The 15858-nt window shown below is 48.5% G+C and overlaps 1 protein-coding gene and 1 long non-coding RNA gene across 2 annotated transcripts; one reads left to right on the forward strand and one right to left on the reverse strand.

Moving 5' to 3' along the window:
* Window positions 1-481: 481 nt before the first annotated feature.
* On the reverse strand, window positions 482-1585 carry LOC136354536 (uncharacterized). The gene is made up of 2 exons (XM_066306041.1): window positions 1288-1585; window positions 482-1200 (listed from the first exon to the last, which is right to left on the reverse strand). Exons 1-2 carry the CDS (start codon window positions 1583-1585, stop codon window positions 482-484), a joined length of 1017 nt encoding a protein of 338 aa, XP_066162138.1.
* Window positions 1586-12961: 11376 nt separating this feature from the next.
* Window positions 12962-14083, forward strand: LOC136354842 (uncharacterized). The gene is made up of 2 exons (XR_010738689.1): window positions 12962-13101; window positions 13907-14083. It is a non-coding gene; the product is annotated as an uncharacterized lncRNA (long non-coding RNA).
* Window positions 14084-15858: the final 1775 nt, after the last annotated feature.

The following is a 15858-nucleotide window of genomic DNA, read 5'->3' on the forward strand; positions in this document are numbered from 1 at the left end:
ATGCAAAGATATCTTTATTATTTTGAAGAAAGGTGATGAGCGCGCTTTCCTATTTACAATCTAACTCAGCGCCTATTACAGCAATCTTATCAGGATCAGAGGGATCTAAGGGAATCTTTTTCGTCTTACCATTGCTTTCTCCGCTTTTGAGCATCTTGGTTGCGGGCACTTCTCCTTCGCTTGCCATGGTCGCAGCCAGTCGGATCTCTTCTCGGTCGAGTGTAATCTCGCGGGTCTGGGCCATCTCGCAACTTTCTTTGTCACATGTGACGGCTTTCTTGATGTTGCTTCGTAGTGATATGACTCCTCGAGGACCAAGCATCTTCATCATCATGTAGGTGTAGTGTGGGACGGCCATGAATTTGGCTAGGGCCGGTCGTCCAAGTATAGCATGGTATGCTGTCTCGAAATCAGCGACTTCGAAACAAACATTTTCTGTGCGAAAATTCTCCCGAGTGCCGAAAGTGACCGGAAGAGTGATCTAGCCGAGTGGTGTAGCTGATAATCCAGGGATAACACCGTGGAAGGGTGCATTGCTCGGCTTTAATTCCGTGCGAGGAATCTGCATATCGTCCAGGGTCTTAGCGAAAAGGATGTTGAGTGCACTGCCACCATCAATGAGAGTTCTTCGGAGCTTGACATTGCGAACCACTAGGTATAGTACTAGGGGGTACCGCCCCGGGTGGACCACTCGGTCGGGATGATCCGAGCGGTCAAACTTGATTGCTATTTCTGACCACCGAAGGTATTGGGGCGTGTTGGGCTGAACCGCATTGATCTCCCGTTCTGTTAGCTTCTGCTTTCTCTTAGATTCATAAGCCAGAGGTCCGCCGAAGATGTGATTGAGTTCTTTGCGATGATCTTGAAAACCAGTCGAGGCATCGTCTTCATCGTCTTTCTTCTTTGATGTGCCTTGCTCTCCGTCTGAAGGCTTACGTGCATTCTTGACGTATTGCTCCGCAAATTGTTTGTAGACGAAGCAGTCTTTGGCCACGTGGTTGGAGTTAGGATGATGCGGACATTGGGAGTTCATTATCTTGTCGAATGTGTTGACGCGGGGACGTTGTCGGGAAGATGGAGAGGTTGTTGCCACAAGTTCTTCGGGCTTACGCTTGCGATCCTTGCGGTTGTTACTTCCACTCCCTCCTGCGGTCGGCGTGTCCTTCTTTGGCTTCCAAGTGGTGCCCGACTGCTTGGACGCTGTAATAGCATCTTCGGCTTTGGCATACTCGTTGGCTTTTTCAAACATTTGCTTGACCGTCTTGGGAGGTTTGCATCCGAACTTGCCGACTAGGTCCTCGTGGCGAATGCCTTTAGTAAAGGCAGCAATGATGACGTCGTCGGTGATGTCGGAGATCTTGTTGCGTTGCTCGGAGAAGCGCCGGATGTAATCTTGAAGGGATCCTCTAGACTTCTGAACGACGTTGTAGAGATCAAACTGTGTGCCGGGGCGTTCAAAGGTGCCCTGGAAGTTGGCGATGAAGTGATCACGAAGTTCTGCCCATGATCCGATTGTGCCACGGGGTAGTCCGTGGAGCCAGGATCGGGCGGAATCCGCTAGAGCCACAGGCAGATAGTTTGCCATGGCCTTGCTGTCTCCTCCTGCTGCGCGGATTGCGAGACCATAGACGGTGAGCCAAGACTCAGGGTTGGTGGTGCCATCATATTTCTCAATTCCAGTCGGCTTAAAGCCGGCTGGCCAATCCACTCGACGCAGATCGCTTGTGAAGGCAGCAACTCCGTCCACATCGTTGTCGTAACGATCTGGTGAATGGTGGCCTCTTGCTGGACGGCGCTAGTTGATGGTGTCGCGAAGATCGATGGGGCGCCTTCGATGTGGGGAGTGTGGTCGTTCAACTCGACGCTCCCTATACCGTTCGGGAGGTGAACGAACAGACCGTTCATCATGTCCTCTGCTCCTGTGACTAGATCCGGCACTGGCAATGCTGAGGCATGGCTGGTGATAGTCTTGAGATCGAAGATGAGGGACTCGGCTACCAGTCAAGGTGCGGGTGCTTGCGGAGTTGGCTGGACCCGAGGAAGCGATCATGGTCTTCGTCTGGTTCAAGATGTTGACAACATGATCAGCTTGGTTGAGTGCGTCTTCCTTGAGGAGGGTGTCGAGGAGAGTGATTGCTGCAACCGCGTTCTGCTGGGGGGTGCGAAAGACCGCTGTTCCGTCGACGTCTTGTTGCCCAATGAGCTCTCTCGCTCGCCTCCCGGATTCCAAGGTGCGTTGCCGTCGATCTTCAGCCTCCTTTGCAATCCGTTCGCGATCTTGTTGCTCACGCTATAGTCGTTCTCGCTCCTGTCGCTGTCGCTCTTCCTCCAGTCGGCGACGTTCAGCTTCTTGCCGTGCGCGATCTTGGTCCGCTTCTCGGGCTCGGCGCTGTTCCTCCGTTTCGTTGTCAGCCATGAATACACCGAAGAAGAGGGGCGTGTAGTTATCCTCATAGCTGTCGTCGAAGTTGTCGAGGTCGTCGTGGTCGTCGTAGTCGAGGATCTCGGTTGGTCGAGAACTGACGCCGGGGGAGCTGAGGTAGCCATCCAAATCTTCCGTCGAGACTGTCCCAAGAAGTTGGAGTATAACGCCAACCTCCCTGGATCTAGACTGGATCAGGGCCGATGCCGGAGCTCGCCTAGATCTCTGAGTGGGAGATGTTTTGACTGTGAAGACGGCGTCCAAGTCATCAGGAAGTTTCATCAAGATTGAAGGATAGGACCCGTCGTCTTGATCTGGTCGCGGAGGAGTAGATTGGATCTCGTCCGAGTGGTTTGAAGCCGACTCGGAAGATATGATCTTGGAGTAGGCCTCGGCCGAGTTCGGAATACCGAACGGCACGGGGACCTGGTCTCTCCCTGACTGGTTCGAATCCGAGTCAAGGAGAGAGATCTTGCTGAAGTCGTTGGTGATGAAGTTGAGGCTGCCGAACCGGAACGCCTGCCCGGGAGGGAAGGCGAAGTCGTCGATGCCAGAAATGGAACCCATCGCACTTAGTCGGCAAAAACTTGACGCTGCCCCTACCTGGCGCGCCAACTGTCGAAACAAGATTTCGGCAATAATAAAAGGGGGTGGCTATCAAGCTAGGAAAGTGGATGGGTTTGGAGACAAGGAATTTTATACAGGTTCAGGCCTTCTTATTCAAGAAGTAATACCCTACTCCTGTCCGGGGATGATTCCGCCGAGTATGTTATTGATTGTATATATTGGAAAAAAGAATTGCGCCCCGAGAGGCACACGGACCCTCCTTATATAGGGGAAGGAGTCCGCTTTACAAAATACAGTCCATATCCTAACGGAATATGGGATTATAGATAAAATACAATCCTAACCGACTAAGATCTCGGGTATTTCCTTGACATACAAGTAAAAAACAAACCCGAGTCTTCATAAAGATATTCTATCTATATTTGGTACCGTATATCCGACTAAATTATAACTGTCATGTAGATATGGGATATCCATATTCTCCACATGGAGTGTACTGGGTGCGTCCGTGTCGAAAATTCACTCTGTGATTCGCGCAGCGAACTTTTGTCACTTAATGCCAATATTGGCCTATATTAGCATACATGGGTGCGATGAATTTTAGCGGAATAAAAAAGTTCAGAAAGCACCAAAACATGTTTTTGGACATACTGTAGAGAATTGGGTGCGTCCGTGTCGAAAAATCACTCCGTGACTCGCGCGGCAAAGTTTTGTCAATTAATGCCAATATTGGCCTATGTTGGCACACGTGGGTGCGGAGTTTTACACCGGAAAGAATAACTTCAAAAAGCACCAAAACATGATTTTTGGACATATTGGAATATGCTGGGTGAGTCCGTGTCGAAAAATCACTCCGTGACTCGCGCGGCGAACTTTTGTCAATTAATGCCAATATAGATATATATTGGCACACGTAGGTGCAATGTTTTTCACCGGAATGAAAAACTTCAAAAAGCACCAAAACATGATTTTTGGACTTATTGGAGTATATTGGGTGCGTCCGTGTAGAAAAATTAATTTGTGACTCGCGCGGCGAACTTTTATCAACTAATGCCAATATCTTTGGACATATTTGAGTATGTTGGGTGAGTTGGTGTCGAAAAATCGCTCCGTGACTCGCGCGACGAACTTTTGTCAAATAACGCCAATATTGGCCTATATTGGCACACGTGGGTGCGATGTTTTTCACCGGAATGAAAAAGTTCAGAAAGCACACAAACATGTTTTTGGACATACTGTAGATAATTGGGTGTGTCCGTGTCGAAAAATTACTCCATGACTCACGCGGCGAAGTTTTGTCAACTAATACCAATATTGGCCTATGTTGGACACGTGGGTGCGATGTTTTTCACCGGAATGAAAAACTTGAAAAAGCACGAAAACGTGATTTTTTGGACATATTGGAGTATGTTGGGTTAGTCCGTGTCGAAAAATCACTCCGTGACTCGCGTGGCGAACTTTTGTCAATTAGTGCCACTATTGGCCTATATTGGCACACGTGGGTGAGTTCTTTTTCACCGGAATGAAAAAGTTAAAAAAAAAACCAAAACATGATTTTTGGACATATTGGAGTGTACAGGGTGCGTCCGTGTCGAAAAATCACTCTGTGACTCGCGCGGCGAACTTTTGTCAATTAATACCGATATTGGCCTATATTGGCACACGTGGGTGCAATGTTTTTCACCGGAAAGAAAAACTTCCAAAAGCACCAAAACATGATTTTTGGACATATTGGAGTATGTTGGGTGAGTCCGTGTCGAAAAATCACTCCGTAACTCGCGCGGCGAACTTTTGTCAATTATTGCCAATATAGACATCTATTGGCACACGTGGGTGCAATGTTTTTCACCGGAATGAAAAATTTCAAAAAGCACCAAAACATGATTTTTGGACATATTGGAGTATATTGGGTGCGTCCGTGTAGAAAAATCAATTTGTCACTCGCGCGGCGAACTTTTATCAATTGATGCCAATATTGCCACACGTGGGTTTCACCGTAATGAAAAAGATCAAAAAGCACCAAAACATGATTTTTCGACATATTGGAGTGTATTGGGTGCGTCCGCTTCGAAAAATCACTCCGTGACTCGCGCGGCGAACTTTTGTCAATTAATGCCAATATAGATATATACTGGCACACGTGGGTGCAATGTTTTTCACCGGAATGAAAAACTTGAAAAAGCACCAAAAAATGATTCTTGGACATATTGGAGTCTGTTGGGTGAGTCTGTATCGAAAAATCACTCCGTGACTCGCGCGGTGAACTTTTGTCAATTAATGCCAATACTGGCCCATATTGGCACACGTGGGTGCGATGTTTTTCACCGAAATGAAAGACTTCAAAAAGCACCAAAATATGATTTTTGGGCAAATTGGAGTATGTTGGGTTAGTCCGTGACGAAAAATTACTCCGTGACTCACGCGGCGAAGTTTTGTCAATTAATACCAAAATTGGCCTATGTTGGCACACGTGGGTGTGATGTTTTTCACCGGAATGAAAAACTTGAAAAAGCACCAAAACGTGATTTTTGGACATATTGGAGTATGTTGGGTGAGTCCGTGTCGAAAAATAACTCCGTAACTCGCGCGGCGAACTTTTGTCAATTAATGCCAGTATTGGCCTATATTGCCAGACGTGGGTGAGTTGTTTTTCACCGGAATGAAAAAGTTCAAAAAGCACCAAAAACATGATTTTTGGACATATTGGAGTGTACAGGGTGCGTCCGTCTCGAAAAATCACTCTGTGACTCGCGCGGTGAAGTTTTGTCAATTAATGCCAATATTGGCCTATATTCGCACACGTGGGTGCGCTGTTTTTTCCCGGAATGAAAAAGTTCAAAAAGCACCAAAACATGATTTTAGGACTTATTGGAGTTTACTAGGTGCATCAGTGTCGAAAATTCACTCCGTGATTCGCGCAACGAACTTTTGTCACTTAATGCCAATATTGGCCTATATTAGCATACGTGGGTGCGATGTATTTTACCGGAATGAAAACGTTCAGAAAGCACCAAAACATGTTTTTGGACATACTTGTAGAGAATTGGGTGTGTCCGTGTCGAAAAATCACTCCGTGAATCGCGCGGCGAACTTTTGTAAATTAATGCCAATATTGGCCTATGTTGGCACACGTGGGTGCGATGTTTTTCACCGGAATGAAAAAGTTCAAAAAGCACCAAAACAAGATTTTTGGACATATTGGAGTATCTTGGGTGAGTGTCACACCCTGAGATTTTTCTCCCAAGCCTAAATTGAATTTATAAATGGTCTCAACAAAATACCGCTGCAAAAGCAAGAGAGAAACCCTAAAATAATTGATGCAAATAATAATCGGAACTGGCATGTGGGATTTTTTCCTGAGTTCTACATGTCGAAATACGCTAACAAGATTTTAGTGGAATTTTAAGAGCTCTAGAAATAATTTTAATCAATTAAAAATGACCACAAGCAATATTTAATTCCCTAGAAATTCTTTTCCTTATTTTTCTTTCTTTTTCCCTCTTTTCTTTTCGGAATGGTCCGCCGGCCCATTCTCTCCTCCCTCCCCTTCCCGCTGGGCTGGCCGCCCGAGCCCCTCCTCTCTCCCGGGGTCGCCGATAGGTGGGGCCCACCTGTCGAGTCCTCCCCCAACCTCCAGCCGCCGCCGCACCCTCACTCCCGCGTCTTCCGGGCCACGTCGGCCTTGCCCGCGCGTGCGCCCACGTCTCCCGCGCCCACTCCCTCTCTCTCCCGCCCGCGCCCGCGCTCGAGACGGCCAGGATTCGATTTTCAAATCCCGCCTCTCTCTCCTCTCCCACTACCCCACGTCGGCTGGCGATTCCCGCCTCTCCTAGCCACGTTCGAGCTCCCTCTCCCCTATTTAAGCATCCCCACTCTCCCCTCTCTCTTTTTCTCCATTTCGCGAGCTCTCCCGTGCCCTCTATCGCCCTAGCGCTGTCGCCCTCCTTTCCGCCGCCGCCGCCACCGCTCCGGTCGCTGCTAGCCGCCGCTAGCCGCTGCGCCGAGCCGCGTCGTCGACGCCGTCACGTTCGCCGTCGTGCAGGTCACCCCGTCCGCCCCTCTCCCGTCGGATTCCGCCTCCGGAACCCACTCCGCGCCTTGCGCCGGTGAGCACCGCCATGGCCACCGCCTTCGGCCGGCGTCCTCGCCCTCTTCCATCTTCCTCTCTCTCTAACCCCTTTCATCGTGTTCGCTAGGTGGTTCCAGAGCTCGTCCCGTTGCCGTCATCGCCCTCCGTCGCTCGCCGTCATCAATCGCCGTCGGTGAGACACCTCCTCCCCTTCCTCCCTCTCTCTCCCACGCCGCTTAGTCGCCGCGCTGCCGCCTAGCTGCTTAGCCGCCGCTAGCATCACCCGCGCCGTCGCGCCGCCGCCGCTTGCCGTCGGTCACCGCTGTCTGCCGCCGCCGCCCTGCGGTAGCGCCGCTGTGCACCGTGGCCATCGGGCCGGCTTGGGCCGCCCGTGTGTGCCGGCCGCGTGCTCCCCGCCGCCGTCCGATCTACTCTCGGGTAGATCGGGGCCGTCGGTTCGGCCACCCGCGTGGCGTGCCATGTGGCCGCCACGTGTGCGCCACGTCGGCGCCACGTCAGCGCCACGTCGTGTGCCTCCCCCTTCTCCGGTCCGTGGACTCGGTCCACTGTGGACCGCCACCCGAGTCACTGCCATGTGGGGCCCACATGTTGGCGCCGCCCCTCTCTCCTAGGGTCTATTTATTGCGCAATAAATCAATTAAGGATTTTTCTGTTTATAGTAAAAGCACAGTGAATCTTCTAAAATTCATATCTAATTCATCCGAGCTCCGTTTAAGCCCATTCAAGTCTCAGTAAATCAAGAAAAATGAGTAGAATCCATTAAAAATGGTTTTGTTCTCTGTTTCAGTAGTCTTATTGCCTGTTTGTATTGTTTGCTTTGTATGTCGCTTAGATTCCGGCTCTCCCGACGCTCCGGTGTACTTTGAAATAGTCGCCGAGGTTCCTCCAGCAGCAGAGCAAGGCAAGTCATGCTTGTCACTTGAAGATGTTGATCCTATATTGCAAATGTTCTATTGTTTTCCTTCAAATATTGCATTGTTTCATAATGATACTATGGGATGTTTACCTACTGTTACAGCCATGCTATTTCTGTACCATGCTCCTTTGTTAGCTTGGGATATAAACATGACTAGAGATTGGACTAGGGATTGCTTAGCCATGCTTAGTTCAACTAGCACACAATGGGGGAAATCACATTAATGCATAGATATCAGATTCTAGTAATGACGTTGGTTAATGCCACCGCTCCGGTGTTGGTTAATTAAAATATATCAAATGGTGGGCTGTGGGTGCATGGTTTTGTTGGTCGCGCCCATGGCATTTAAGGACCGGTTCGCGGGATGCCCTGGAAGAACTTATCATACTTACCACAAGCCAGCGTGTGCAACGGCTGGGCTTGTAGTGTAGTTTTCCTCTAGTTGACGCATCCAGGAAAGGGTGGGCGTGATGGAGCAGGGCGGGCCCTGTGACGGCCTCTGTCGCTTCCGGATTCACCTAGGCACGAGAGGGGACTGCCCGTTGCCCGCTGGGGACGGGGTGAAACCTGAGGTGTGGTGTGCTTGGCTAGAGGGGGTTATGCGAAGAGTCCTGTCACGGCCTCTTTCCGGTATGTCGTGGTGGCATGTCGGCGCACGGAAACGTGTCGTGGGGCTGTGTTTTGTGGGTACAGTTGTACACCTCTGATCAGAGTAAAACTATTTGAATAGCCTTGCCCGCGGTTATGGGCGGTCAACCAGATTCACCGTGATTAGTCTCACCCTAGTTTAATATGATGGAACTGATTAGTTCAGGTGGTTGGTTGGGCCTGTTGCAACGTGGTGTAGCGTTGGACAGTGGATGGCTAATATTGATTAATTATTACACCTGATTTCCTGCTTTCAACTACTGTTTATAAATGCTCGTTTTACGCAAAAGAACCTCTCTAGCTATCCTTTGGTAATATCCTGCATCATACCCCCTGTTCCGGTATGACTTGCTGAGTGTGGTGGTTATACTCAGTCTTGCTCTATTTTCCCCAAACCCCAGAGTTTGAGTATGCGTTAGATGGTGGTTTCTCCGAGGAATAGGCTTCGTTCGTGCCGTCGAGGATGCCTGTGGACTGGTGTTCCCGCTGCAGTCCAAGTCAAGGCTTAGCTCCAGTTATCTTTTATTTTTCCGCTACATTTATGTAAGACTTTTATAATTTTTGTAAGACGTGGATCTGTATGTCAACTTTGTCGTTTGTGTACCCCCCGGCCGGTCCTGGATGGGGATTTTAATGCACATTCTGCTTGGAATTCTATTCGGGAATTTCTGGGCGTGACAACTTGGTATCAGAGCCAACCTTGACCGTAGGACAAGCCAAATGGGAAAAAACCTAAGAGCCCTCTGAATCCTTTTCATTGCATATGTTCTTTGCAATTGGATTTGTTCCGGGAAAATTGGGATCTGTTCTTGTGGTTCAAGGGAAAAATCTTGGTCGCTCGTTTAAGTGAGATTTGTCAAATTAGGTCAGTCTAGGGTTTGATGGGAGGAATGCATTAGGTCCTAACTCAGGAATATGGGTTGCAAGGTATTAATGCTCTTATTATTATTATTAGTATGTATCTAATTTCTCATTATTTTATCGCTATGTAAGTCCGTCTTATTTATTCGCCCTCATGCAAAAATGGTCTATGCACAAAACTCTGCTCTCAATTGTTCATTTTAATTGAGTCTTTTACTACTTTATTTAAATTGGATTTGAGCATGCATTGATCCTACCCCTTTGTCTTCTCTAGATGGCCGACCACCCACCCAACCACCACGGAGAAGGCATGGATGATTTTGTGGCAGAGTTGGCTCGCATGACCCTGGTGGTGGGCTACCTGTTAACAACCGAATTTGGTAACATCAGCATCATGAAAGAAGATTAGATCGAAGCAAAATTGGAGGCGGAGATCGAGTTCGGAAACAGGGCAGGAATCGCTGGAGTCCAAATCGGCTACGATTAGGATCGGCTGGGTCTGAGTCAGACTAGGTAAGCCGATACAGCTGATTCCGACAATGCAGCTTGATGTATGATATCGGGTTGGATTGAGGTGCTTCAAGGTGATTGCCGCACATGGATAGAGTCCTGAGAAGGCAATTGTATCTATTAATTAGGGTGTTTTATGTAATCTCCTTAGAGATACGATTGGGCAAAAGTCTGCCACAAAGACTTATGCTATCTTAGAGTTTGCTAGAGATAGTAGTCGTGTCCGTTATGTACATATCTTGTAATTCAGAGTATCATAAAGCTGCATCGGTTTCGATCTTCAACAAGAGGTAAAACTTGTTATGACGACTTGTGTTCTCGGGATTAGTGCTTCCATCTTTATGATACTCTGATCTCGTTTATGTAATTCGTCGAGTTATCATATATCTTACATAATCTCCGGCAATACTGCTATCTAATCTACAATCGGCTAACATCTGTCTGTAGAAGGCAGCCGATTAGGTTAGATATCGATGTTGACTTAGATTGTATAAGGTATCTACCACTCTATGAAACTTCTAGCGGCTTGATTGTCTAGATATTGTTCTTCTTTTCATACTTAATGCTGCATCAGTTGAGTTTGATCTATTAAGTCGTGCTTAGAATATCAATCTCTAGCCTGCCTTCTGGTTGCCGATTAGGGTAGCATCGGAGTTTCAGCCGACCTTATCTGATTTAACTATATTTGCTCTATATGCTTCATTGACATGTTAAATCTGCCCATTATGTCAAGATATTGCTGTATCTAAGTATCTTAGGCCTTTGTTTGATATATTATACCTGTTTTAATATCCTGATATAGAGTAGTATCAGAGTATTAGCCGATACATGCTAGATCTATCTGATCGGCTATGCTATAAACATATATAGCCCTGTTATTAATATATACTTCGATCTAAGTGATTTATAATGTCTTGGCATGGCGGCCGATCTATCCCAATCACTTGATTTAAGTATATATCGATATAAGAACTATATATTGGAAATATCTACAGCCGATCGAATAGATTTGGTTCTTTATTGTCTATTTACAACTGCCGATCAATTCACATATGACATCGGCTCAAAGATAAATGATATGTCATCGGCACCTAGCCGATCGGCTATCATTTATAGATTTAACCGCGGTTTCTTTGCCTTTATTTCTTGTTAATTACAGGATCAAATCAACTGGCATGCTAGTACACCCGAAGGCGAGCTTTGGACCTGCACTGGAGTTAAGCAGATCTCCCAGGCCTCGTGTTTTCTCTCAACACTACCCCAACGTGCCGGAGTACTCGACCGTTCCTCCACTCAGTGGCGAGCTTCCCCACCATTTTCGTCTGGAGGTTCATGGCTATGTGGGCACCTGCCTCGCTAATACGGTGGTTGAGGCATCTGGAGGCTCCGCAGATCACGCTTGTCAGGAGGCAGCATATCTGATGATGGCTAGACTTCGTGATCGCCACAACTACATCTTCTACAACACGGCGTACCGCTTCCACCCTCGCCGAGCAAGTGGCGACGACGCCAGCACCTTCCGCCCGACAGCCGGCGAGAACAACACCACCTTCGGCCACATGTGCGCCGTGATGAGGGGAATGGACAGGATGCACTCTGACCTGCACAAGGCATCCAAGGCCTTGAATGATGGGAAGCTTGTGAGGATCATAGCTCTAAAGGATGAGATAGCACGCCTGAAGAAGGAGAACGCTCAATTGAAGGGTCTTCCAGCGCCAGGAGGAGTTCGGATCCGCACCACGCCCCGCAAGTCTACGACTGCTCCCGTGCGCATTCAGCTTGCACCCAAGAACCCACCTCTTCCCGCAGCTCCTCCCGCAGCACCCGTAGCTCCAGCTCCAGCCCCAGCTCCTGTGCCAGTGTCAGCTCCCGCGTCCGCTCTCTCCTTCGCTCCAGCGTCAGCCGCCAGGGGTCCAGCCAGTGGCAACGGAGGTTGGTTGCCTACTACTCCTAGTGGCAGCCGCGACCATAGCAGCAGCAGTTCCAGTGGCTCAGAGCTGGGCAGCGGTGAGACGTATCTGCCAGACTCCAGGAGCCGCTCAGAGGGGCCTGGCGACGAGCAGGAGGACGCCTTCGACTCCACCGACTGCAGGAGCCGTTCCGAGCATTAGGCTCATTTTCCCTTAGTTTATCGACTGTTTAGTAATTGCCTGTTAGTTTGTGTGTTTAGGATTGTTCGCTTGTGGGTCAGTCGACAGTCGATATCATGTGCCTATGATATGGCTGTCTTAATAAGGATTTGCTTGCTGTTTTAAGTGTTTTAATTCAGATCAAAACAATTGCAGTTTAAATTCTGTCACGTCCTGATTTTTCGCTTTCTGTTCTTCTCGCCTATTTGCGAAATTTCACATTTGGTTTATTCGTCTAAAATAGCTTAATGAAAATTTCGTTAAATCAAACGGTTTTAAAGTGATTAATTAATTAATTATGTTGTTCGCTTTGTGATTCTTAATTGGAGTTAGTTGGATTTAATTTGTATTTCGGAAGTGGAGCTCAATCCCTAATTCAAATTCCATCCAAATCCAATATTCCTTTTCAAATCCTAAATCCTTCCCAAAAATTTCAAATACTTTATATTTGGAATTTTCCAGAGAAGTCCCTGTCTTTTTCCCTTTTTCCTTCCTCTCTGTTTCTCTATTCTGCCCTTATTCTTCTTTCTTTTTCTTTTTCCCCCACCTTCTTCTACCTCCAGCTCTCTCTCTCCTTCTTGAGCTGCAGGCCCGGGGAGGCCAAGCCCCGAGCCCACGTGCCGCCGCGGCCCGGCCTCCTCCTCCTCTCTATGTCGCCGGCCCAAGCCGCCGCCGACCGAGCCCGCGCCGGCCGCGCCGCAAGCCCACACGGCCGACGCCAAATCCCGCAAGCCGCGCCACCAAATTCGGAGCCGCCGCTTTTCCAAAGCTTGCACCGTGCGCCCTAACCCTAGCTACTCCCTCCCCTATAAATACCATCGGCCACCGCCCCTTTTTCCCCCTTTTTCCAAAGCCGCCGCCATCTCCACCGTGAGCAGCCGCCGCCACCGTTGCTTCGTGCCGCCGTCGGGAGCCGCGCCGTCGTCGTCACCATCTCCTTCCCGTGCCGCCGCCGCTGGTAAAGCCCCGAGGCTGAGCCCTCTCTCCCTTTCGAGCCGCCGTTTCTCTCTCCACCTCAACTCCGGCGTCCGCCTCTCATCGCCGTGCGCCATCTCCACGCCGTCCCGGAGCTCGGTGCTACGCCACCGCGTTGGCCTCCACCTCCTCTGCCTCCACCACTATTTGCTGCAGCCGCCATGCGCCATCGCCGACGAAAGCCGCCGATGCCGCCGCGCTGGAGCCGCCGGTCCTGCCATGGCCAGAGCACGCCCAGGCCGTGTGATGGAGCAGCTGCTGCTTGCCTTCTCCCCTGTGACACCGACGTGTGGGACCTGCCATCCAAAATCCTCAAATAAATCTAAGCCGTCCAAATCCCTAGATCAAATCCCAGCAGTTGGATCTACATAATCCCTTCTTTCGCCACGTCAGCCCTATATCCATCCATGTCAGTGCCACCTCATCGCCTTGTGTCGCCACGTGTCGTTCCACGTCATCGAGTCCACATACACCGAGTCCACCCATACACTATGCCAATGACAGTGGGCCCACATATATTTTTTCCTATCCAAAATTAATTCAATTTCCGAAATTAAATATCCAGAGAATATTCTTGGAATATTCCTTTTTCTTTTATCCTCGGATTTTCCCCGAATTCAAACTTCAGGAGGCCATAACTTTTCCGTTTGAACTCCGATTCGATCCATTCTTCCTCCTAAATTCTTCTAAAATCGAGCTTTACCTCCTGATTTAATTGGTTATTTCATTTGATGTTATTTAGTTATTTTTTCTTTGTGTTTATTTGTTTTTCGTTTGCAATCGTGTAGACGTTGGAGCGGAAGAGCAGTTTGCTTCAGAAGACGCTGTGCAAGGACAGTACTAGGATCAAGGCAAGTGCACTCTTTGAACATATTGAACCCATTTGTGAAATGTTTTGTTTTGAATACATGCATTGTTTTGTTTATAAACCATCGATGGGTAGCGTGACCTAATTGTTATTATTATCCTACCTTTGATAATTATTGATTGCCCATGATTCCTTGTCACCCTAGTCTTTGTGAATTGAACATTGGGCTGAACTCATGGTAGATCGTGGCACAAAAGAAGAGAGAATTCCGAGCCCTCCACCAGGGCAACAGGACAGTGTCTGAGTATCTCCATGAGTTCAATCATCTAGCGCGATATGCACCGGAGGATGTCCGCACTGACGTAGAGAAGCAGGAGAAGTTCCTAGCAGGCCTGGATGACGAGCTGACCAACCAGTTGATCTCTAGAGACTACGCCAACTTTGAGAACTAGGTTGACAAGGCAATCCGTCAGGAGGATCAGCGCAACAAAATGGACAGGAACAGAAAGGCAGCGTAGTTCCGGTCCAACCAAGGAAACCACCAGCGATCGCGCTTCACTCCAGGACAGCAGGGTGGACCTACTGTTGGCAACTTTTTGTGACAAGTTGACAAGCACGATCGCAGCACCTAAAGCCTTGCGGTGATCCTAGAGTCGCCAACCACCTCGATCTAGCAAAGAGCTAAACCTAGATGGGTTTTGATAACTAAACCGGCTAGCGGAGCCGATTTCTAGATAACTACCCATCTTGTGGGCAAAACGGAAGGTTTTCAGGACAAACCTACAAAGAGGTGTCGCACTCTCGCAGCGGCGGTGGACGGTTTACGGCGCAAACCGACAAAGATGGACAAACTAAGAGAAAATTAAAAGCAATATGAAAAACGATTCGATTGATTGATTGTAGATTGATTTTTTACAATGAACCGGCCATGTCCCTTATATAGGTGTTGGTCTTGCCCTCTACAGGCCCTCCTCCACGTCCAACTCGGGGTAGAAACCAAAGGAAACCCAAAACATGCCTTCCCGAGCAAGGAAACCTTGAGACCCGACGAAACACAGTCGGACTCGAACCTGCCGGTCAGACCGGCCACACACCGCCGGTCTGACCGGCTCTCAACCGGCGGTCTGACCGGCCAAGACACGGCGGTCAGACCGGCCCACTCGGAGGAAACCGGTAGACTTCCAAATTTTGGCAATCTTTCCTATTTTAATCCTAGGTGCCAAATTTGGGTGTAAACATATGCCCCCCTGCCTTTTTGATGAACAACGTGAATCTAAAAGCATAGAACATGTTTTGGTCTTAGGACGATAAATCAATTACCAGCCATAGTACCTCCTAAGCGTCTTGCCAAACGCTCGGGAAGTATTTCTTCAAGTATTTCCCGTTGATTGCTCGCTGAAAACGCTCCCCTTGAAGTGTCTCCAAAAAATATGCGTTCCCTCGAACAATGCCGCATACTTGATAAGGACCCTCCCAACTAGGAGACCACTAACTGAACTCCTTGGATCGAGTACCCAATGGCAAAATTGTCTTCCAAACCAAGTCTCCAACTTGAAACAACTTTGCTTTCACCCTTTTGTTTTACGCCTTGGCCACTCTCTTCTTCTCTTTCTCTATTTATTCCAATGCTTTCAAGCGGTTGTCGATGACTTCATCAAGATTGTCTCCCATCAACGTCTTGTAATCTTCATTTGACAAATCATCTTGCTTGATATAACGAAGAGAACCAAGATTTACCTCCACCGGTAAAACGGCTTCTTGACCATAAACCAACTCAAAAGGAGTGACTTTAGTGGCACCATGTTTAGAAATCCTATGCGCCCACAATGCTTCGGAAAGCATCTCATGCCACCTCTTTGGGTGTTCCTCAATCTTCTTCTTCACTAACTTCAACAATGTCTTATTACTCGACTCGGCTTGTCCATTAGCCTG

The sequence above is a fragment of the Oryza sativa genome, chromosome 12, assembly GCF_034140825.1.
Source record: "Oryza sativa Japonica Group chromosome 12, ASM3414082v1".
NCBI classification, from domain to species: Eukaryota; Viridiplantae; Streptophyta; class Magnoliopsida; order Poales; family Poaceae; genus Oryza; species Oryza sativa.

What these genes read in the sequence shown, in the direction of transcription:
- LOC136354536 (XM_066306041.1), bottom strand. Translation starts at nt 1,585, where the DNA reads ATGGCAAACTATCTGCCTGTGGCTCTAGCGGATTCCGCCCGATCCTGG. An exon ending in TCGCCACGAGGACCTAGTCG is followed by an intron (nt 1,201 to 1,287) that starts GCAAGTTCGGAT and finishes ATGCTATTACAG; the next exon opens with CGTCCAAGCAGTCGGGCACC.